The 24794-nt window shown below is 38.2% G+C and overlaps 1 protein-coding gene across 4 annotated transcripts; it reads left to right on the top strand.

The window, feature by feature from the left end:
* The first annotated feature begins 6299 nt into the window (after positions 1 to 6299).
* Positions 6300 to 24066, top strand: LOC122658681 (very-long-chain aldehyde decarbonylase GL1-5-like). Of its 4 annotated transcripts, none has more exons than XM_043853767.1 (10): positions 6300 to 6310; positions 17938 to 18161; positions 18257 to 18489; positions 18611 to 18830; positions 20971 to 21346; positions 21437 to 21544; positions 22858 to 23058; positions 23350 to 23448; positions 23546 to 23722; positions 23861 to 24066. In XM_043853767.1, the coding sequence occupies exons 2-10, from the start codon at positions 18013 to 18015 to the stop codon at positions 24032 to 24034; spliced, it is 1737 nt and encodes a 578-aa protein (XP_043709702.1). In that variant the 5' UTR covers positions 6300 to 6310; positions 17938 to 18012; the 3' UTR covers positions 24035 to 24066. The 4 variants fall into 4 exon arrangements, with proteins under 4 accessions (XP_043709702.1, XP_043709692.1, XP_043709683.1 ...); XM_043853739.1 differs by lacking the exon at positions 6300 to 6310 and adding an exon at positions 17733 to 17839; XM_043853757.1 differs by lacking the exons at positions 6300 to 6310; positions 17938 to 18161 and adding an exon at positions 6395 to 6639.
* The last annotated feature ends 728 nt before the right edge of the window (positions 24067 to 24794 follow it).

Here is a 24794-nt window from a genome sequence, read left to right as displayed (position 1 = left end):
ATACATGGGTATTTTGGTGATTATGTCAGTCACAGAGGTCAATGAAGTGTTGACGCAACTCACAAGGGGTATTTTGGACATTTGACAATGATGTGACATATTGACAGTGATGTAGGAGTATCCGAGCTTATATGGCAGAATGGGACACTGCACCTTAGCACTTTACAGTGTTTGGTGGATCCAAATCTCCTACGGCCCAGTTGCCCGTAGCAGCTTGTGCGACGTGATAGGGCCGCGCGTGCAATGACCGCCTTACCCCCACTCGGGCAAGGCATTGGGCAGGGGGTAAAGCGATCATTGCGCACGCAGCCCAGTCTACGCCGCACAGGCTGCTACGGGCAGCTGGGCCGTAGACGATCTGTATGCGTGTTTGGTAGCCTTTGACAGCTTTGGGTGAAGGTCTTATGCTTTCGAAATCGTGACTTTATAGATTCACGAGAAGGTAGTTTGATGGTAATTTCAGAAGTCCAGATGACATCTCTGAAAGGAGGTGAAAACTAAAGAAACATATTTCTTTGAGTCTTTATTCCAGTGCTTTTGGTTTCATGATGTTTTGACATCAGACAGAGGAGATACAACAGTTTCTAGGCAGTCATGGAATTTAGAAGCAAAATAGAAGAGGTTTTTGGAATTCTGAGATGAATTCTGGAACATTTGACTGGTTTTAGATATGTGGAGTGATAGTTGTCATCGTCATGAGTGCAGAACCACAAACCCTATCCAAAAATTCTAACAAAGGAATGAGATATGGCCTAGATACCATATAGGGCTTTGTGGTAGACTAGGAGGATGGAAAAACCAGTGCTCTATCATACACCGGAGAAACCATTGACCAAGTCAGTGGATAACATCCCTCGGATGAGTATCTCATATGGTAGATTCTATATCTGTGACTACTGATAAGGCGCATATAAAGCGTGTGATGCACGGCGTGGAAGCGGTATCTGAGTGCATACGCGCATGGAGATTCGATATTACGCACTATATGGAATCACAAGGAGATTCGGTGGAGCGCAAGCACAGGTACACGAGTAATCAGAATCCCTTTTTGCCATTCTGGTTCACCGTGCATGGATTCCTAAATGCGCAACGCTGTTCTATTGATGGTCTGACATCTGACACGAGTAATCAGAATCCTTTTTTGCCATTCTGATTTGATTTAACGGACGGTATTTGTGACGCCCTTCGAGATCTTCATCAGACGGTTGCTGCTTCGTGCGCTAGTGCTACACGTAATCAAGGTCCAATCTGGTGTTGTGCACGCATGCATACACTTGACTCAAAATTCTATTTCCTCCCCTACGAATAGTTAAACTTGTTTTGGGTATAACTTCTTCATCCGATGCCCAAATGAGCCCATCCAAGTTGCAGATTGCTCAAATCTCCAAGCTCTACATCTTGGAAGTGCAAGAACACTGAGGTTGCAGCCTTAGAGGTGCAAAAATCGAAAAAAACTCTCTCCCCTTCTTCTTGTGTGCATTGGGAACTCCTTGTGAAAATGATCCTGAAAACCACCTTTGTTCAAGGTGGTGGCAACGGAGTTGTTGCCGCAGGTGGGGAAAGGGAGAACAAGTGGGTGGGTCATGGGTGGGGCGGTGTTGCAGGGGAAGGCGAGGAGGGACGATGGTAGGGAATGAATTGGAGAAAGATGATGTGGGTCCCACATTTATGAGATATTAAAAACCAAAAACAGTTAAGTAGGTATCTGGTTTCTTTTATACACGTGTCAGTCTACCACCATATGTGGAGAGTATCTAGTCTCGGCAGTAGAGGATCTGAATCCACTATGTACAGGACTTTGTTTTAATGCGATTGTGCCAAACCTTAAGATTAGTAGTTCAGGTAGGTAGTACTTGTTCACTTTTCCTTATTTATCATTTTCGGCTAAACTTTTTTTTTGGGTAATTTTTGGGTTAACTTTTAGGATTTTTACTTGGGAGGTCAGCACTGGGTCTCATTTATGTCCCATGAGCTATGTCCTGGGCCTGCCATTACTGAAGCTTTTAATATATAATTCCCAACCTGACAGATTCGTCCAATAAACCTGTCTCTATTGAATTATGAATATATACCGTCCTAAGTCTGTCTAGTTGGATCTCCTAAATCCGTCCCAATTAATATGATAAGACTCACCAAATATTGTTCAAAACATGTGTCTCAATTAATAGTCACAAAATCATGTTGGGCAGCACAAAATCTTGTTGGGCAGCGAGCCTTTAAGGTCGTCTTACATTTGTCAATATTAATTAGGGAAAAGGGATGGTAATCGATGTTGTGTCAGCCGTGTACTAAACCCAGACACAACCCAGCATGAAAAGACCGGGAGGGAGGGACTAGGGAGGGAGGGGTTTGCATGGCTCTAGCCAATATGAAGGTCGTTCTACATTTGTTAATATTAATTAGGGAAAAAGAACGGTAATCGGTGCTGTGCTTGGGTGTGTACTTGTGCCCAGACACAACCCAGCGCAAAAAGACTGGCGATGCATGCCTCTAGTCCTTTCCACCTTTCCAGGGGCAACACCAATCTTTTCACATTGGTAGCTACAAACCAAGCACAACAATGGTTAGCGGTCTTTCTCCTTAATTAATAATTGGATTTTGTACATGCTGGCATATCCTACATTTGTCAATAATAATTAGGGAAGTAATTTTCTATCCAGGAGTATGGCCTAGGCCTAAGGGTGTTAAACGGTTCAGTTAAATTCGGTGCAATTTTTTTAGGTAAAACTAAAACCGAATCGTTAAATAAACAGTTTCACATGTTGAAACCAAAACATTTATAAACACTTTTGGTTTAAACAATTTTTGTAAAACTTTTTTATTCAAATCACAACTTTCCATTAAATCATTACATGTATTTAAATTTTTTTTAGGGAGAAAGTTCTTTGTCTGGGAGTGTAGCCTACGCCAGGACTCCCATGAGTCTATCTCTCTCCTCCCATATGAAAAGACATCTTTACCCCCTTGTTTTGAGGAAGAGAGAGAGACACATAGGAATGCTAGCGTAGGCCACACTCCCGGATAGAAAACTACTTCCCTCTTTTTTTTTAATTGAAATGGAAGTATGAATTGAGTTTTTATATGTTTTCTTTAAATAATTATTTATTTGTACCATTATAAATTTACTAATTATTTATTGTAATCATTAATACTTAATTAGTACCATTACATATTACTAATATTTGTTTCGGATTAAACGATTCGGTTCAATTTAATCGTTTAACTAAATGGTCTTAATTTTAGAACCAAAACCGAACCATTTATTAAATGGTTTCACGGTTTCGATGTAAGCGACTCGGTTCGGTTTCAGTTTCATTTTAACACCCTTACCTACGTCAGCACTCCCATGTGTCTATCTCTCTCTTGCTCAAAACAAGAGGGCTAAGGTGTCTTTTCATATGGGGTGAAGATAGATAGACTCATGGGAGAGCTGGCGTAGGCCACACTCTTGGACAGAGTTCTTTTTCCCTACTAATTAATAGTTGCTGGGATAGACTACATTGCTTGCTAGGGGGACTTTTTCATTAAAATTATTAACTTTTGTTTGAGGAATAAGGGCAATTGGAAAAACTCATCTCTAGTGCACGAAATGTATAATTGAGAGAAAATAGCAAATTTAACATATGATCCATGATTTTATCAAATAATTTCCCATCTATATGATGATATAATCAAAGCACCATTGCCTCATGATGTCATCCGGTGTGAATTCCTTATCTATTTTCCTTTTCTAGTCCTTTTTTTTTCATAAAAAGTTTTCCATCTAGATAGAATACATAATTAAGTATGGGAGTGTCTAATGACACCTTTATAGTTGTATTTAAAATTTAACACATTTTTTTAATTGCCTCTCTTATTCTCAAAAATTCTTTAAGATAGGATATAAAAGATTTTAAAAATAATTTGAAAGTGATAAAACATTATGTCATTATCAAATGGTGTGTTTATCATGCACATTTTTTGAGTATAAATTTGAAATGTTATTGTTACCCTCGTTAGATACTATAAGGGCAAAAAAAGTAAGACTACAAATTACGACACTTTGATCAAGGAGATGTCCTGACCAAGGTTTTAGTAATCGGTATTGATATCGATATTGGTCTCTACTAATATCGATCCGGATCGGTCAAGATCAGTCATGTTTTCTTCAACAAAAAAAAAAAAAAAAAAAAAAAAAAAAAAAAAAACTTGATTTTTTTTACATTTTTACCTTTGTCTTTTGAGGTTGGAAACCTTTCAATGGTGGAGCTTTACTCTCTCAAGAGTGTGAAACACTCCCACATTTGAGTTCTCCATGCAATATTATGGACTTAAGCTGAAACTAATTACCATATTATTAGAGTATAATGTGAAGGGATTTAAACATGAAAAAAGTTAATACTTGAAGATGAACTAAAATAGGTCTCACGTTTTTACTGGACCGTCAGGACGGATTTAAACCATAATTGGAAAACCAAGTTTTTTTTACTTCACTCGTTTTTATTTCAAAACCTAATGAGTTAGGCGAGTCAAAACTGGTCAGGATCGCTCACAAAGGTTAAGTTTCTCCCCCAGCCTGCATTTTCAGTGTGGGTTTTCCAACTTAGTTAAGTTACCGGGGTTGATGACATAGCAACGAGATAGGTGGTTTGCCATGAAGTGAGCTTGGCTGCCCCAAGTGGTGGATTCTGAGTCGTGTATTATTTTAAAATTTTAAATATATAAACAATAACACTTGAAATATAATACAATGACATGAATTAAAAAAAAATACATTTATTAATGTGACTGTAATACCCATAAAAGAATTAAAAGTGTGTTATTTCTCAAGGAAATTAACAACTTGAGGTTGGGTGATTTACGTTGTCATGCGTTGAGGGATGTGTAGGAAGAAAAAAACTCACGTCTCAACTCTCAACACTCACAATAGGTACCATGCCACCTTTTTCTTTCTTGTGATTGGGTTAAACGGCTTTGGGCAGCTGGACCTTTGGGGTTGAGGATTGATTCTCTGGCCTTTGATACTTTACTCCAGTTCTGTCGGTTCTTTCATTTACAATTTTGCCCTGATAAGGCTTTGTTATAGTGGTTTTTTAGTACTTTCATAATAACATGTTACTTTATATGGTCGTGTCGAAATAGGTTTTTACTTCAGTCTGTACAACCTAATCCTTCACGAATATTACAGGTGGTCTCACAATGGCTGGCTGCTAACTTGAATATAACTGTTTTCAACTCGAATTGTACACAAATGGGGTGTATCCCTGATGTTGCCATTTCTTTAACCTCACCGGTTTTTGCTTTGCCTCATTATGATTATTCTATATTGATTTGTGCAGGATTCAGTTCACCTAGACTGACAGGGGTGGGGTGGGCCTATCTCCTTTTGGTTGATGGCAAGTTTAAGTTTTTTGATGCAGGAAAGCTGCTTTGTACAGTGGATGTAGAACCTTTTGCTATTGCAATTCTTAAGGGTCTCAACCGTGCCGCCTGTATTGGATTGCAGATTAAAGAAATTTGGTGTGATAATCAATGGATCATTGATTCTCTCCCATCTTCAACCAAATGCCAATGGCCATGGCACTTAGTTCCTAAGATGTTACAAATCTCAGATCTAACCCAGCATGTCTCCTTCCGTCCTATCAGTTGTAAATTTAGTAGGGCTGTCGTTACTAAGTTAGCGTGTAATGCTTGTATGGACTCAGTTTTTGAGTGGTGTTTTAGCTTTCGTTTCATCGAAAAAACAGAAAAACACTCACAATAGGTACAAGTCATGCTTTAATAACCTATCATTATCATACATCATGGAACTACAAATTCAGTTTTGACAAATTGTAAATAAAAGTTAATCATAATTTGAACTACAAATTCAAATTCAATATCAATTTTTCCTTACAGTGAGGGTTTCAAAATTTTGACCCAACTCGACTAGTTTTATTGACTCGAGCATAAACACAATGTCATTTTTGACTTGGACAAACTCGAACCTAGTCTGGTCGATCATTTTTTAACCAGATTGAATTGACATGACTCTTGATCAGATTTTGTTATTTTTTATTCAATTCAGGTGAATTTTTTAACCAGGCTGTGATGAATCAGGTTGAATTGACATGACTCTTGACCAGGTTTTGCTTTGCATGATATAGGGTACGTCAATGTACGTACCTGCACCTTTTATCAGTGTCTATTATGTAAGATTTTAATTGATGGGATTGAATTGGACACTCAGCTAATAAGCGACATTTCAATTCTAGGTTATAAATAATCTTAGGAGAAGAGGAGTACTAAAGAATGGCATCAAAACCAGGTCTCCCAGCTTGGAAACTTCAAGGTACGTAGTAACACCTAACCCTAACTGATTTCCATCTTCTTCTTCTTCTTCTTCATCTTCTTCTGTTGTTCATCCTAATGAGGGTTTGTTGTGTTTGAAATGAAGTATGTGGTTTTGGGGCCTTGGGTGGTACGAAGTGTATATTCATTTGTGACCAAAGAAGAGAAAGAGAGGGACATAACAAACTTGCTCGTCTTCCCATTCTTGCTGTGGAGATTGCTTCACAGCCAACTATGGATAAGCTTAGCTCGTTACCACTCTGCCAAAACCAAACACAGGATAGTGGACAAGGGCATCGAATTCGAACAAGTGGATAGAGAAAGAAACTGGTGAATCAGTCAAGTTTCTTTAATTAGTTTTCTCTTCTCTAGCTGATCTCTGTGGTTCACATTTGATTGCAGGGATGACCAGATCATTCTGAATGGCCTTCTATACTACATTGGATTTATGTGTCTTCCCAGGATTTCATCAAGAATGCCATTATGGAGGTGGAATGGTCTTGTTCTTACCATTCTTCTCCACATGGGTCCAGTGGAATTCCTGTATTATTGGTTTCACAGAGCTTTGCACCATCATTTTCTTTATTCTCGATACCATTCACACCATCATTCATCCATTGTTACTGAGCCCATCTCAGGTAACCACAGTTTCCTAATTCTCTCGATCTTGTATTTTTTTTTTTTAAAATCTATCTCATTACTTCATGCATTTATATCTTTGCTGTTAATTTTGGTTGCAGCCGTTAATCATCCATTTGCAGAGCATTTTATTTATTTTCTACTGTTCTCAATCCCAATATTGACAATGTTATTCACTGGAACTGGCTCTGTGGGAGTGTTTGTGGGGTATGTAACTTACATTGATTTCATGAACTACATGGGTCATTGCAACTTTGAGCTGGTTCCAAACTGGGTGTTCAACATCTTTCCTTTTCTTAAGTATCTTATTTATATTCCATCGTAAGTTTTCAAAGCTCTACTACGTTATATAGTTTTGCTTTCGTATATTGTCAGCCTACATCAACTGCCTCCTTTCTTATGGTGCATTTGGTTAAGTGTTTTTTTTTTTTTTTTGGGCGGGGGGAGAAGAGAGGATAATGTTCTCTATCTGAGAGCATAGCGTATGCTACCGCTTGCGGTGTCTATCTCTCTCCTCCTACAACAGGGTACAGATATGTCATTTCATAAGGGGACGAGAGATATAGACACAGAGATGTGTTAGTGTATCCTACGGACAGAGAGAACTCATTTATTTTAATTATTTTTTTGGGGGGGAGGGGGTGGGGGTGTGGTGTGGGCTGGGGAAGAGCATTGCCAAGCTGCGTTGTATATGGTAGCAACTCCTTGTGTCTTCTGTTTTTTTTTTTTTTGCAAAAAGGATTCATTGAAAAACAAGAAGAAAAAAGAAGTAAATACATAACATCAAAACCTGGGCATTCCCAGGCAAAAGACTAGAAGAGAAGCAGACCCACATACGGATACACCATCAGTAGAATCTGCTCCCCCCTCCTAACCGAATCTGAATCTGGCATTGACATTCCGTCATTCCCAATCTCCTCAGAAATGTGTCTTGGGAAGTGAATCATGTACTTTGAAGACCTTGATTTTGCAGCATTTTTCACCAAATAGTCTGCGATGTGGTTCGCCTCTCTATAATGGTGTGTGATCTTCCAAAGGATCGAGTTGAAGAACGGTTGAAGGAAGTTCCAATCTTGAAGAGAAAACCAAGGGATTGCCATGGATTTAATTGTAAGGACAACCGAAGCAGAATCTGATTCAATCCACGAGGCAGGCACATTAAGCTCCGTATCTTTGAGAAGTCCCTCCATGAGACCAACCCGTGCAGAGTGTTCGGGCAGGGGTTAGGCCACCCCCTTATGAGATAAAATGGAAGAAATGGAGGGACAGATAAATGGAAACGATAAAGATCCGATGTTTATATGTACAAACCTCTCTTCTAGCTCTAACAATGCTAGAGTGGTGGAAACAGGTAGCTGTGGTGTGCACGTATAAGTTTGATAAGCTTAAGTTAGGAATCCCTACAGAGTTGCGGATTAACTTGGTCATCTCTACCAGTTACACCCAGAAGGTAAAACAATCATATTGATCACTACTCTTTATCTTCTTTGAATTGAGAATTAAGAGAATACTAACGACAATGATTTTATAATAATGTAGGTGTGGTTGGTTGGAGATGGAGAGCTGAGCGAGAAAGAACAAAGAAGAGCACTGGAAGGGACACATTTCATTCCAAGCTCACACTTTCCTCCAAAGACGGTGGTGCACAATAAGGATTGTATTTACTACACTACCCCTGCCATGGTCATCCCCAAAGCTCTCCAAAATGTATACTCTTGTGAGGTAACTAATTAATTAAAGGGAAAATTACTTGACACCCCCTGTACTATAGTCATTTGGCTTATGATGATCAAAACAATTACTTAACACCCCTCGAAACCTAACGGTGTTAGTCTGCTGTTAGAGTTTAAATTGAAATATCTATTTTACCCTTAGGATTAATTATACCTCAGGTACCAAATATTTATGAAAAGGTCATTTTAGGTGCCCAACTACTTCAACCACACCATCACCTCTACCTCCCCAACTACTTCCGCCATCGCCGTTTTCTCAAGCCCCTCAACCCCTGGATTACGCTCGGCGCCGGACTTGGTGAACTTCCTTGATGTTGATGAAGACGAAACGACCACCGGAAAGCTGGAGTGGATGGGACAATTCCACCAGAGATCGGCAATTTCAGCATAGACCCAACGCCACAAGACTGGAGTCTCATCTCCACGATCTCCACAAGACTCCAGCGCCATCTTCTCCAGCAAAGTTCATCGCGGTAAGCTCTCCCTCTCTCTCCCTCTCTTCCCTATTTCTCTCCATCACTCCTCTCTATATCTTTCTCTGATCTCTTTCCATCTCTTTCCTTCTCTTTCCTAACCCTAGGTGGTGGGATTTTTTATTTTTTTATTTTATTTTTATTTTATTTTTTTTAGGTTTTTAAGTTCCATTCTCCATCAACGGATTTGTCTCTGGTTTCTTTTTAAGTTCTATTCTCCATCAACAGATTTGCCTCTGTTTTTTTTTTATTTTTAAAGTTCCATCTTTTGTTTTGTTTTTTGAAATCTTATCAATATTCATTTCATGTAGTTAGGGCCCAAAGGGAGAAGAAACTTGAAGAAGAAGAAGAAGAACAATAGCAAGAATAAATCGTTACATTTGTTACATCGACCTCTGATATGCTGAATGAAAGGAAAAAAATGAAAATTTTGAAATAAACCAACACCACATACCAGACATGCCATACCAGGAGGATTGAAAAGCGGAACATTAGAATATTGCTCTCCACGTTCTAAAAACAGAACCCTTAGAAACAAAACTTTTCCATTCAAAAGTTGGAATTCTAGAATTTGGACATGATTCGTTAGTTGTGATGGAGATATTCAATTTGCTATTTCTTATCTAATAATATCATTCGTACGCCAAAGAACTTTTGGAGAGAGATAAAGACTTGATTGGTGATCTGTTGTGTCGATTTTGGGGATTTTGCTTGCTTGTTGAAGAAAGGTTTTTGTTAGCATATGCCTAATCGATTTCAAAAAATTCTCTCTGGTTTGGTGATCTATTGTGTCGAACCCTTACTGGCTGCAAAAGGAAAGATCAGATTGCATGCACAATGTGCTCTGCCTACGACAACCCTTGCAACCAAGTCTTCTCCCCGCTACCACCATCTCCTCCTCCGCCGTCCCCACCTCCACCCTCCTCGTCCCGCGCTGAGTGCCCACCACCGCCATCGCCGCCCAGTTCCGGTTCCTTTAAAAACAGAGAATTTTTTGAAATCGATTAGGGTTTCTGAAATAGGTGATTTGCAAGAAGAAGAAGAATGAGGAAGAGGGTAAAAGGGTCATTTCACAGCCCTTTAAGGGTAATTTAGGCATTACAAAAAAATTAACTAATAACATCATCACTAAACTAACGGACAGGACCTACTTGAAAGAAATGGTAAACTGCAGGGGGTGTTCAAATAATTGTTTACAACATTAGAGAATCTAAGCAAAATGGCTATAGTACAGGGTAGGGCTGCAACAGGGTCGGGTTGAACCGGGCTTTATAGAACCCTAGCCCAACCCTGAGTTCCCTTTGTTGGGCCCAGACCAGACCCGACCCAACCCTGATTCAGAGCCTGAAAAATCCGCCCTCAGGGTCAGGCCGGGCTGACGCTGATTGGCCCTAATCATGGGGAGGGGAAAGGAAATGCATGGGCTAGAATGGACAGGGGAGAAAATGATCAATTTTACGTAAAATAACACTATAATAAAATGTATTATATCTCTTATTATCTTTATATATAATATATTATATAACAAAATGTGGGTGATATTTAAAGTTTATAATATATATATTATATCAATATATATATTTTATAGTACAACTTAAAACAGGGTCGGTTGGGCCGGACCAGGCTTAGCCCAAGGCCTCAACCCTGGCCCGACCCGACCCTGACTCAGGGCCAAATATCTCAGCCCAGACCTTGTTTGGGCTCAGGGCAGGCCAAGGCGGGTTTGGGCCGATAGGGCCAAACTTGCACCCCTAGTACAGGGGGTGTCCAAGTAATTTACTCTTAATTAAATTCTACCTTTGAGTTTACTTTGCTAATTTAAGATTTCTCTCTATTATTATAGTAAGTAAAAAATCATTACTAATTCTATAACTATTGTACATGGACTTGATCATAAACAGATTTGGCTGCCAAGGCGAGTGATGAGTGCATGGCGTGTAGCTGGAATTGTGCATGCACTGGAAGGCTAGGATGCACACGAGTGTGTGGACACAATGCTCGACATTGAGAAAGTCTGGCTTGCTAGCCTTAGCCATGGATTCCGCCTTCAATTCACATGCTCGATCGATCACCCATTCATCTGAAACGCATGAATGAATAAAGCGTACTATTCCGGCTTGAGGGCTTGATCCAGGCTAGCCCAACCCCCGAATTTTTATCCTATGCTGTTATAGCATGGTGTTGTACTGCATCGTGCAGCGGCTGCAGAGGCCATGTGCACCATGTGGGATCTGTTGTGCCATATGGCCTCTGTAGCACCGCACGATGCAGTACAGCACCGTGCTGTAACAGCAGAGGATAACGATTCCCCCCACCCCTAGCTGGCCACAAGTGTACTCCTCCAATGACTTAGCATCTACCTCTTCACTTTTCAAAGTCTTCTCTTAGTGGGTAATGATGTGGAGACAGTCCCTATTACATGTTCTTTCAACTATCATAGTGGAAAAATGACGTTGAAGCAAAGAAGATGATGTGAACTCTTTTAAATTCAAAGTACTTGATGATCTGGTAGCCACCTACACATTTATTTTCGTAGAACACTGAGATGGCCGAAATTTATCATGGGCCTGTCATGGTGATTTAATGATGCATATTAGCCCTAATTATGAAAAATAGAATGTACATTTGATAAATATACATATACATAAAAAATGTAATGTAATATTTTTATACTTTATATAAAAATAAAAGTGAATATCTAGAAAAATCCATAAAATGAATTTATAAAATTTCTATATTATTTAGAAAAATATTAAAAAAATCCATGATGAAATTAAAAATATTATTTTCTCCAAGAACTAATTAACTCACCTCTGATTGGAGAATATTGCACAATCAATAATTTGTAGTGTAATAAATAAAATAATTAAATTCATTATAAAAATAACAAAAAACACATGAATCATGCCATTTTTAGTGGAAATGTATTTTTGTAACACAAGAGTTGTGAGCAGGTTGAATGAACTGTTGGAGGAATAGGACATACAGGAAACTTATAAGCAGTTTCAAGAGATCAAAAGAAGAAAAAAAAATTGTTGCTTGGCTAAATCCCTCAGCCATTTAGTCGTAATGGACAAGAATCAACCTAAACCCTAATAAAATACCAATAGTCTACCCCGAGCCCCAAACCCTCAACCCTAAACTAGTGTACCTAAATCAATTATGTTTAATTAAAATAAATAGTCTATTTATTTTCTGTGACAGGTTTCAATTCATACATGATAGAGTATGACTACGGTAGGTAGATACTTCAGTTTTTTAAATTCTTTACTTAATTTAGTCAGAACCACTAGATTTGGCCCTAAACAGCCTAAACCCTAGAAACTCAATAAAGAAAATTTATTATTAGTAGTAATAGTATTATAATACTAGTAATAATAGTAGTACACTAGGAGGATAATAATAAAAAATAAATTTTGTATAACGGCGGTAATAAAAAAAACTGCCGTTATTTGTATCAAATAGCAGTGGTTTTTTACAACCACTACAATATAGATCATCTTGAACTATATATTTGGGTTTATTTGTAACTGAAAAACTAACGGGGAAAGTTTTCATACACCGCTATATAAGCTGTGTATGTAAGAGGGTCTCTTACAAATAGTTGAAAAAGTCATAAATCCCCACCCATTAATTAATGCCTTGAAACTCCCACCCTCACATACATGGCTTACACGATCGTGTATGAAAACTTTTTCCAAAACTAAATATAAAATAGGCCAAACGTTCTCTGTGCCGGGGCGCAGGGTCCGTACAAACATATAGGGTGGGCGAAATGACCACCCAGCCCCCCTGAATAGCAGACCCATGTGTCTAGGTGCAGGCTGCGTTGCGGCATAGAAAACATCTGCCCTATAAAATAATATATAGTGATGGTACGGTAATGAACAAAAAGCTGTCACGGAAAATCTAATATTATACCGTATAACATAAAATCACAACAAATCACAACTAAATCAATAAATAAAAAAAAAAAAAAACCTCGATAATCTAAACCGAATGCAAACTGATTAATCGAAACCGATTAGTAATTGATTTCGATTTGGAAACTTAGAACCAATTAGTAATTGGCTCGGTTTGGTTTATGTCGACTACAACATGAACCGAACTGATTAACACCTTTGTTATAGATACCAAATGGATATTCATGATGGGTTTCCCTACTATATTTATGTGAAAGAGTACAACATGCCCTTCAAGGGAGAGAGAATTTAATTCCAGGCCGGAAGCTAGCCCATAGGGAATGTGGGACACGGTTCGTCAATAGAAGGCACAGAGGAGAGACAATGTCAGAAGGAGAGATAGAGAGAAAGAGTGCTGGCATAGCCTACGGTGCTTGCTCAGAGAGATTTTTTTCTAAAAATAATTAACTTTATTTTTTTATGAATAAGGGTGATTGAAAAACCATATTCATGGTGCACGAAAAATGTACAATTGAGAGAAGATAAGCAAATGTTTTTTTTTTTGTGAATAAGATAGCAAATTTAACTTATGGTTTATTCAAATTAATAATTCCCCATCTATCCGAGGATATGATCAAAGCATCACTACCACATGATATCATCCAGTGTAGTCGATCCAGGGCTTGCCCTAGTGGTTCACTATTTTCTTGGGAGAACTGCATCAGAAGCTTGATCGGTGGTTCAAGTCTCCTTCGCGGTACCTAAGTGCAAGTGAACCATATGTATGTGCACCTACACGTATGTGCAAAGGAACCAAAATCGCCCCTATAGGTCCCATATAATGATCCCTTGTTGGTCTTCTCATTGCCTCCTTATGAGGCCATGTCCCCCTAGTGGGGTCCTTGCACCCAAAACAAAAAATCCGGTTTAAATTTATTTCGAGTGCCTTAACGCATTAAGCCAACTGCCCAACTCCTGCCCAACTCCTTCCCAACTGCAACCCACTAATTAGTACTATGACACAAGAAATGTTTTAATGCGATTGTGCAAAGTAGTTCAGGGTAGTACGTACTCTTTTCTTTTGATAGTGAGTACTCGTTGGTTATTGTTTTCAATTTTGGGCCGCTTGTGTAGGTTTGAATTAATTGGCAGGGCACCCAGTACCTAACCAAAATTTTATAAAAACCAATGTGGATATCTAGTAGAACTTAGAAATTTTGAAGAAACAAGTGTCATTGATGCAAGTGTAATCACACACCAATTCCAAAAGGTTAAGTCCCACATCGAGTGTGGTGTGTGTTGTGTATATCCGTCATTTCACGGTCTTAAAAGTCAGTTAAACTTTTGAGATTGGTGTGTGGTTTGTGTGATTACACTTTCATCAAAAAACAAAAAAAAAATGTCATTGATGCATGTCTTTGGTACTCATGGACGGAGGATTGGAACTTTATTAGCTAACAATATGCTTGAAAAAATGTTGATAAACCTCTTACTTTATGCTTTGGCCAAGTTTTCCATATGATGGTTTGAACTCACAACCATAGCTGGAAAACTAGGTTTTGATTGGGCGAGTCATTTGAGTAGAGTCAAAATTTTTGAAAATCTAGTCAAGAGTCATGTAGATTAGGTCGGGGTAAAAAAACAACAAGAATTGGTCACAACTCGTTCGAGTCATATGACAAGTTTGGTCATTTTTAAAATTACATTACATTGTTCTACTTGAGTTGAGTGAAATGGTATAAACCCTTGAATCCTCTTAGTTTGTTGAGAGAAAATAGAACCGTAAGTCACTTTGTAAATTCTCGACAGATAACAATCGTGAAGCTTCCCTTTCTTCTTTCCAGTTTATCAAATTATTCCTTAAATGAACAGTTTACAAAATGGATGTATATAGAGCCTATACTACAAGAAGAATACATTTGTTTAATCAATTACATTGATCCTCATTATTGAACTCCCACCCTCCCCCCCCCCCCTTTTTTTTTGGGGGGGGGGGGTGTGGGAATGAGGGAGAGGATTTCATGCATTTTTGTTTTCCGCTTTATGAACCACTATTGACTAATAAATAGAAAGTTTAGATGAACACTAAATTCATAACATATACAATAGAAACTTCAAAATATTTCTATCAAAAAACCAACTCCTCAAATAAGAGATCATGAGTTCAAACCACCCCCTTATTAAAGCTCTCCAATTCCCAAAAGAAAAAAACCCTAAATTTTCCAACTATGCTCCAACGGCCAAATTAATATAAAAAAATATTGGAATTTCCTTTTTGATCTTTTGGACGGCCATCTTAATAGACTTCTTCCACACAACTCATTACCAAACTCGAAAGGGTCTCTGGGTGTATGGACTGGAAAGCTCTCTCTCTCTCTCTCTCTCTCTCTCTCTCTCTCTCTCTCATGTCCGGCCCTGACTTTCCATTTTCAGAACTCTTAATGGATCCCAAGTCCCAACTACTAACAAACTCAATAATAAAAACGTATTCTCAAGTGATGGAACTGATCGATGGATACCATATCTACTAAGAGATCCTTGAATCTTGCTGATCTTCGGAGTTTGGAGGTTTCAACCTTTTGAGGTTGGAACCCTTCAATGGTGGAGCCTTACTATCTTAACAGTTTGAACCAAAGTAAATTGTGTTATAAGCGGAAAATAATTCTCTCCAATTCCTTAAAACTGTGCAGTGCGGCAGTTCATGGTAGAGATTTCGACACGTGATAATTCAGACATCCAACGGTGTCGAGCGCAACAAAAAAAGAATAAAAATGGAAGTCAATGAGCTCGGACCGTTGGATGCCCGAGCTGCCACATGTCAAAATCTCCATCCCAAACTGCCGCACTGCACAGTATAGGGAATTTTATATGCAAAATAGTGGGCTTAAGCCTGAACTTACTATATTATTAGAGGATGATATGAATGGATTTAATCATGAAAAAAAAAATTCGCTTTGAAGATGAACCAAAATAGATCTCTGGGCTTTGTCGGGAAAATAAGTCATTTTCCACCAGTGTGCCAAAAAAATATAATATGCAAAAAACTATATAGGAACAACCACATGATGATCAACATTTAGTTCTCACTCTATTTTCTCTCGTGCACTCTTTCCAATATATTTTCAACGGTTCTTTTTCAATGCTATATTTTAATGGTTCTATTTCAACAGCTACATGTCAACAACTCTTTTTCAATGGTTATATTACAATGGCTATATTTCAATGGCTCTTTTCTAACGGCTAATTCTCTCTTTTCCCTATTTATATATGTATTGTAAAGTATAAAAATAAAAAAAATAAAAAGAAAGAAGAAGAATTTAAGTTCAGTATAGCCTCTTGTGGTGAGTGAGACTCACTCTTAGGTCAGACTCTGCATATGTAGTCCTCTCAATTCAATCTAGAACAAGTCCTTGGTTTGCGATTCAAGACTGGAATTCTCTCCAACCTTTCATGAGTTCCATCCCATATGGAGAGGCAAATCACATTGTGATTTCCATTGTTATCTTATACTTGATTTCTTATTGTGACAATAAAATTCTTCTATATTTTCAAGCATACTTTTGAATTGCATTACTAGTCCATATAAAATTTCCACTGGAAAAATAATGGGATTGCAATTTTGTCCAGTTAAACTAAAGGCTACCAATTAAGGATCAAGAAAAATATCTCACTCTTGGATAACACAATAATAGGTGGCTTCACAAAAGTAATACTCTCGCCTCAATAGTGGTAATGACAAATACTGGAAAAATTGCCACATTTCCTACTTCCCTGGACAAGGAGAACTGTCACATGCACCATGCTATAATTTGTGTACGACAAACAGAGCACCCAAAATTTTTTCAGAAACTCCTCACGTTAACTTACAAATCCGCGTATCAGAAACATAAACAAGAGAATGAGAGGGGCGACAATCACCGCTTATTATTTCCCTTTTATAATTATTGAGAGTGAGAATGTGAAGTCAGTTTTCTGCCTTCACTTCCTCTCATAAAAGATATGGTTTCCCCTCATTGTGGAGGAGTTACCCAATAAACTCCCCCTTTGATTCACGAGGAGGGATTCATCTAACTGCCATGCTTCTGTAAAATTCATGTTTCACTTCTCTAGGGAGCTCAGAGCTCAGGGAGTGTCCGAGGGCATCCAAGGGTTGGGTTGTGTCACACACACATCTCAATGCATGCCTAGGGATCTGTGCGACACAACTCAATTGCTGGATACACCATGTTGGGCTCCCTGGAGACGAGCTCAATTGCCAAGGGATAGATACATGAGAGTGTTGGTGTATGCCACATTCCCTGACATAAAACTACTTCCCTTTTATTATCATGATGTAGTGATGATTTGTAGACACAGCACTACTATACATGCTGATGGATTGATGCTTGCATGACGAGGGAATCTTTATCTCCTCCAGTTCTCTGTCCGGCCCAGTTCCCCAGTTCCTCTAACATGGGGCCGGGGGACTGGAATAACCACCCTACCCCTGCCCAAACACTCTGCCCGGGTGGGATTCACCACCCCTCTATTAGAAGAACTAGGAACTGGGCCGGGTAGGGAATTCGAGGAAATAATTTTCCATGACGAGGACTGTTTTCGTCAATTATATTTACTGTAAGATCCAGACACTATTCAAGATTAGATATCTGCGTTATAAATAGTCTTAGGAGCAGAGATATCAGCACTCATCTCTTTTGAGAGGTTATTAAGCTAGGACGGAAAAATGGCATCGAAACCAGGTATCCTGACGGAGTGGCCATGGCAGAAGCTTGGAAACATGAAGGTAGTAGCAGTACCACCTGATGACCCTTTTCCTTTCCATCTTCTTCTTCTTCTTCTTCTTCTAATGATCGATCGATGCTTGTTATGTTTTAAATGAAGTATGTGGTTTTGGCGCCCTGGGTGGTACAAAGTGTATATTCATTTGTGACCAAAGACGAGAGAGAAAGGGATATAATGAACTTGCTCATCTTCCCATTCTTGCTGTTGAGATTGCTTCACGGTCAACTATGGATAAGCTTATCTCGTTACTACACTACCAAAGCCAAGCACAGTATAGTGGATAAGGGCATTGAATTCGAACAAGTGGATAGAGAAAGAAACTGGTGATTTCGATCTCATTAATTAATTATATTTTTCTCTAGCTTTACTTTGTACTTTGTCATTCTCATTTGCTTGATTTGATGAAAATTAATTGCAGGGATGACTTGATCATTTTTAATGGCCTTCTATACTACTTTGGATTTATGTATCTTCCGGGAGCTTCAAGAATGCCAATATGGAGGTGGGATGGTCTGCTTCTTACCATTCTCCTCCATGTGGGTCCAGTGGAATTCATATATTATTGGTTTCACAGAGCTTTGCATCATCATTTCCTTTATTCTCGATACCATTCACACCATCATTCATCTATTGTTACAGAGCCCATCACAGGTAATTCATCATTAACCCACACCCCACACTGTTTCTTAATTCTCGATCTCAAGAGAGAAAGAGAGAGATGATCTATCTACTTGGAAGAATCTGTAGTTTAATCTGTTCATTTTGGTGGCAGCCGTTGTTCATCCATTTGCAGAACATTTGGGTTATTTTCTACTGTTCTCAATCCCGCCTGTGACCACGATATTAACTAAAACTTCCTCTGTGGGAGTGTTCGTGGGGTATACAACTTACATGGATTTCATGAACTACATGGGTCATTGCAACTTTGAGCTGGTTCCAAACTGGGTGTTCAACCACTTTCCTTTTCTCAAGTACCTTATGTATACTCCATCGTAAGTTTTCAAACCTCCTTCCCTAAGTTCTATTGTTTTTTTTTATCTTGTATATTGTGGAAAAATTGCCAATGCCTGTAATAAGGAGGGCGGACCCCACCCCGGCAGAGTATTCAGGTAGGGGTAGGGGTGGTCATTGCACCCCCTTCCCCCTCCTTTATTACTAAGTTTTGGTTAAGTTTTTTTTTTATTATAATTATTTGGCGGGCGTGAAGGTTGGAGGGGGAGGATCTGGAGCATCTCCGCATCTCCAGCTTTTGGGGACGAAATTTTGCTGCTACACTAGTAGTAGGAATGTTCCTGCTAAAAGGCCGGCAATGGGATCGATCTTAGAGGGTATTTTAGAAAATACTAAAACCTCATAGGGTATTAATGAACCCAAAGGAAAAGTAAATTATTCCATTTCCTTTAAAATTTTCCTAGTCGACATAGCTTTTTTAACCTATTATTTTTCCGGAAACTGGATTTTGGATTGTGAGATATCCTCCTTGTTTTTTTTATTGGTAGAGATATCCTCGTTATTCTATAATCTAAAGCTGGAGAAATTTGGCCAAGTAGATACCTTTTTTTTTTGGGTGAATAGCCAAGTGGATACTTAATAGCTTTGGAAATTAAAACGATTATCTACTGGCATTCGACCCAGTTATGGGGGAGCCTGGATCACCTAGATGTCTAGACTAATTACTTTGGAATAGGCTAGTGGGTGATCCTTGGTGCAACGGTTGAGTTACGGATTGAGCTCCTTTCCAGGGAACCCAGCACTCCCAAGGGGCATCCAACTGTTAGGCTGTGCCACACACATCCCTAGGCATGCGCCAAGATGTGTGTGGCACAGCCCAACCCTTACTTATACTTTACCCCCAAAAAAATCACAATATTACTTATACTTTACCCCCAAAAAAAATTCACAATATTACTTATACATGGCCCCATCTCATTTTCTTTATATGATACATCTTGTTGAATCAAAATAGGGAAGTGAGAAATTGTAGGAAAAAGATCTTCTCCAACAACCCATTCAACGGTGGTAATGATTTGGACACGCATCTCTAGGTGTTGGCAAGTGTTGGGATACATGTCCAAATCTTCCCAGTCATTGGATGAGTGGTACGTTGGACAAGAATTAGATGTCCTAAGTGTTAGAGAGGATCCAGATCTGAAATTGTACCCTTCATTTGATTGTCTATTGATATTATTCTCAAAAATTATTTAATGTAAGAGATATTTTTTTTTTTTTCACCATGTGGTGAATGTTCGTCGCACCATCCCAAGGTTCTCAAATTCCTATAGGTTTATAGTATATTCCCCAAAATACCCTCTTGATATCCTTCTGCATGCATCTAAAGCCCTACAATGAATGGATTTCCATTCACCATAGCTTAATAATAAAATTCGGTCCAATCACCAATGTAATGTAAAGTTAAAAAAATTTTAATAATTTGAAAGTGACTTATCATATCATTATTAAAATTTGTACAATTTTTTAATAGGTATATGAAATTACAAGATTTACCCTCATTGTAAAAATAAAAGTGTGTTATACTAATAGGGATGTGTTCTCTATCTGAGAGCGAGGCTCCTAGGCCTACGCAAGACCCAATCAATGCCTCCTTTTTTGTTCAATTTATTGTGGGGGGGAGGGGGCAGGAAAGTCATTTTATAAAGGAGGAATGATAGACAGATACAAGGGTGTAGGCACAGTAACCATGCTCCTAGACAAGAAACTTTCTTTCTATACTAAAACTCAGTGACAAAAAATTAAGATTACGATTTTTTTGTTTTCCATCAAACTTTGTTACAACAAGATTTTCCCTACTTTATATACTTCATTTATTTACCAGACATCCATGGCAATTTGTGTATTAAGTATTCCTAACAACTTCTTGTGGATTGAATTTCATTTATATTGTTTGCCCAAAAGAGAAATCATTTATATTCAATTTTTTAAAAGATGGTACAAAACCATCGACCGGTAAACCTATCCGGCCACCCGGTCCAAGTACAAAGGTGTGTCAAAACTCAAAAACATGATCATCTCACATATCCCCTTTACAAGTTAAACTAAGTCTATTTTGAGATCGTTCAAAATAGTATAAGACATGCTTATGAATGCTTCAAAAAATGTACCAAATATAAACAGGTTTCATTCTCTTCATCATACGCAATTTCGGACCAACTACTCCCTTTTCATGCCAATCTATGATTACATATATGGAACCATGGACAAGTCCTCAGACAAATTGTATGAAGATTCACTCAAGGGAAGGAAAGAGACACCAGATGTAGTACACCTGATTCACCCAATTACACTGCAGTCCTTCTATCATCTACCACCGGCTATAGCCTCGCTCGCATCTGAGCCTTACAGCTCTAAATGGTACCTATCGATGTTTTGGCCAATTCCATATGAGTTCATGTTGTTCACATGGAAATTTGGCTCTACATTTGCTGTGGAGAGGAATGTATTTGATAAACTCAAGATGCAAACATGGGCAATCCCAAGATTTAGTTTCCATGTAAGAAACTATTAACTTTCTCCTTTTTCTTATCCCCTTAATTTATGCTGCTTTTGTCTTCCAATGACAGGTTTGATCTTTGCCTTGCAGTATTCGAAATCAAGCCAAAAGGATGCGATTAATAGTGTTATTGAAAGAGCTATTTTGGAGGCAGAGAATGAAGGTGTTAAAGTGTTGAGCTTAGGCCTTCTTAATCAGGCAAGTTATTACTTCATATATTTATTGCATTTCATGTAGTGTGCAAGGATCTAGATCTCGGTTTTGGTCCTGGTTTCGGTCAGATCCAAAAATGATATCTCGTTTTGAAGTTTCAACATTGGGTTTCAACCCTAGACTTTCCTAGGTTTCGTTTCAGCCAGGCCCGAAATTGAGACACCTTAGAGATTTTGGAAATTTTTTACCAAGATTTAGTTCCATCGTATACATGACCTAAAAAATGCATATATTGGAAGGAGATTTTTCAATATCATAAAGAAAGAGAGGAGTAATTTTTTTTTTTCAAAGATACGAAAAATATTATGACACCTCTATAGGTGTATTTAAAACTTGACACCTTTTAACTGTCTTTTATTTTTTAAGTAGGCCCAAGGAGATTTGAACTCATGACCTCATAATTATAAGGTGTTGGTCTTTTGCCAACTGAGCTAACCCTTGGGGTTTACTACCCATATGTTTTCTTTTCAAAAGTTGTTTAAATTTAAGGTAGCCCAAAGAGATTTAAACTCATGACTTCATAATTATGAGGTGTTGGTCTTTGCCAACTGAACTACCCCTTGGGGTTTACTGCACATATGTTTTCTTTTCAAAAGTTGTTTAAATTTAAGGTATAAAAGGGTTCTCAAAAATAATTTGAAAATGACATATCATTATGTCATTATGTGTGTGTGTGTTAGAAGAAAAAGATGTGCATATGTAATATTAAAAGGACAAAAAAAATAAGGTTATAAATTATTTGGCACTTTGGGTATAGAATTTTCTGAATGACACATCTATAGGAGTATTTAGAATGTGTAACTTTCTTTTGATTGTCCTTTACCGGTGGTAAAGTAGAGTCTTGAAAATAATTTATATATTTATTGTTATGTCATTATTCTACACGTGATTCAAATACTCATGTGAAATGACAGGATTTTACCTGCATTAAAAAAATTATGTATTATACAAAACAAAAAAGTAGGGTTACAAATTATTTAATACCTTAAAGAGTATCAATAAGAAATCTCATTAGGTAATGAGTTTTTAAGAAATTTACAATGTTTTATGCTCCCTTGCATTAATTACCATATTTATTTGTATTACAACTTGAAGAGGGTAAGGTAAGTAATGAAAGTGGTTTTAAAGCTTCCATGACTCCTTAAACTTTGAACTTCTTCAAAGGGAATTAATGGTCATTTTGGGAGGGAGGAGTGGTATGGAATAATGATGTCATGACAATAAGATTCTCTCTTTTACTTCATTTACACATGCTTATATTTAACTGTAACATTAAATAAATACATTGTGATCAACAGGGAGAGCAATTTAATGGAAATGGTGAACTTTATCTTCAAAAGCACCCAAATCTTAAGATCAGAATCGTAGATGGAAGCAGCTTAGCTGTTGCCGTGGTGCTTCATAGCATTCCCAAAGGAACAAAACAAGTGCTTCTGAGTGGGAACATCTCTAAGGTTGTTTGTGCTATTGCCAAGAATTTATGTCAAAGAGGAATTCAGGTAAAATATTGATGATTAAACTTATTTCTTTTAATCACTTAAAATACTATCTAATAATAAATTATTATTATTTGGGTTGAGGGTATGGGTGGAGTAGGGATCAGTTCCCCACATGGGGTGCCAATCCACATAGATCTCATCGTCCATGGGGTGTGGGTACGCCAAAGGTGGGTAGAGATCTAATCTGGACTCGTATGGATGGGTGGGTGGGGACGTTTAGACATGTTTTACTTTGTGAACTCAATTTAATGTATAACAAGTCTCTAATAATGGTAAGAGTGGTGGAAACAGGTAGGTGTGGTGTGCAAGGATAATTTTGATAAGCTTAAGTTAGGAATCCCTACAGAGTTGTGGATTAACTTGCTCATCTCTACCAGTTACACCCAGAAGGTAAACATTAATTATTGATCACTACTCTTCAATTATCTTCTTTGAATTGAGAATTTAGAGAGTACTACTAATGACAATGAGTTGAGAATAATTGAAGGTGTGGTTGGTCGGAGATGGAGAGTTGAGTGAGAAAGAACAAAGAAAAGCACCGGAAGGGACACATTTCATTCCATGCTCACAGTTTCCACCAAAGAAGGTGCGTAAGGATTGTATCTACTACAATACCCCAGCCATGGTCATTCCCAAGGCTCTCCAAAATGTTTACTCTTGTGAGGTAATTAATTAATTAATTAAATTTCAACTTAATTTGAGGTTATTTTGGTAATAATTTAAGATTTCAAGATCATTATAGCTAGTATCTATAACTGTTTTGTATATATGTTTGTATGTACATGTACTTACTAATAAACAGAATTGGCTGCCGAGGCGAGTGATGAGTGCGTGGCGTGTAGCTGGAATTGTGCACGCACTGGAAGGCTGGGATGTACACGAGTGTGGGGACACAATGCTCGACATTGAGAAAGTCTGGCTTGCTAGCCTTAGCCATGGATTCCGCCTTCCCATGCTCGATCACACATTCATCTGAAACGTATGAATGAATGGAGACTACACGAATGAAGGTGCACGTGCCGCCTGAAAACATTAAAGTCAATTTCAGGGAATAATGTATGAAAAACTATTGCATCGGTAGCATAATTTCTTGCTCTACTCTCTATTATTATGTTATGTCTAGTACTTATATGACAGTGCATTTGCTATGTCAATAATTGTCAATAATTCTCTCTCTCTCTCTCTCTCTCTCTCTCTCTCTCTCTCTCAAATAGTATTTTAAGTGCCCTCAGAGGTTATTGCATTTGCTATGTCAATAACCTTTCACCGTGGATGAACCCCCTTTCATTCACTGTACAACTTTGTTTACCTCCTCGATAAAAAATTTGGGAAACAAGATTACTGAAAAATGGATTTCAATTTACCAAATTATTCACCTAATCTTTCGGTTTAATCAAAGTATCTAAAATAAAGATGGGTATAACAAACTACCTAAAACAATGCCCCTCCCTCACCACCTATATTTGTTAAGGGTAAATGTTCTCTGCACAAGCGGAGGCTGCACCCAGACACATGAGAGTGGGCGAAATGATCACCCAGTCCCCCTAAACGGCTGGAATGACCGCCCGACCCCACCCCATATGTTTGGGCTTAGCCTGCGCCCCTGTGCGCTGCGGTGCAAAGAACATCGCCCCATTTTTCAATCATTTTTATCCTACGGTGACTTCGACCCCTACTGCCCTCCCGGTGATTTTAACCTTTGTCTTCAGTCTTCTGAACTGAGATTACTAGTATGA

The sequence above is a fragment of the Telopea speciosissima genome, chromosome 1 (assembly GCF_018873765.1).
Source record: "Telopea speciosissima isolate NSW1024214 ecotype Mountain lineage chromosome 1, Tspe_v1, whole genome shotgun sequence".
NCBI lineage: Eukaryota > Viridiplantae > Streptophyta > Magnoliopsida > Proteales > Proteaceae > Telopea > Telopea speciosissima.
Note: the sequence above shows the minus strand (reverse complement) of the source record. Positions and strands in the feature narration are given on the sequence as shown.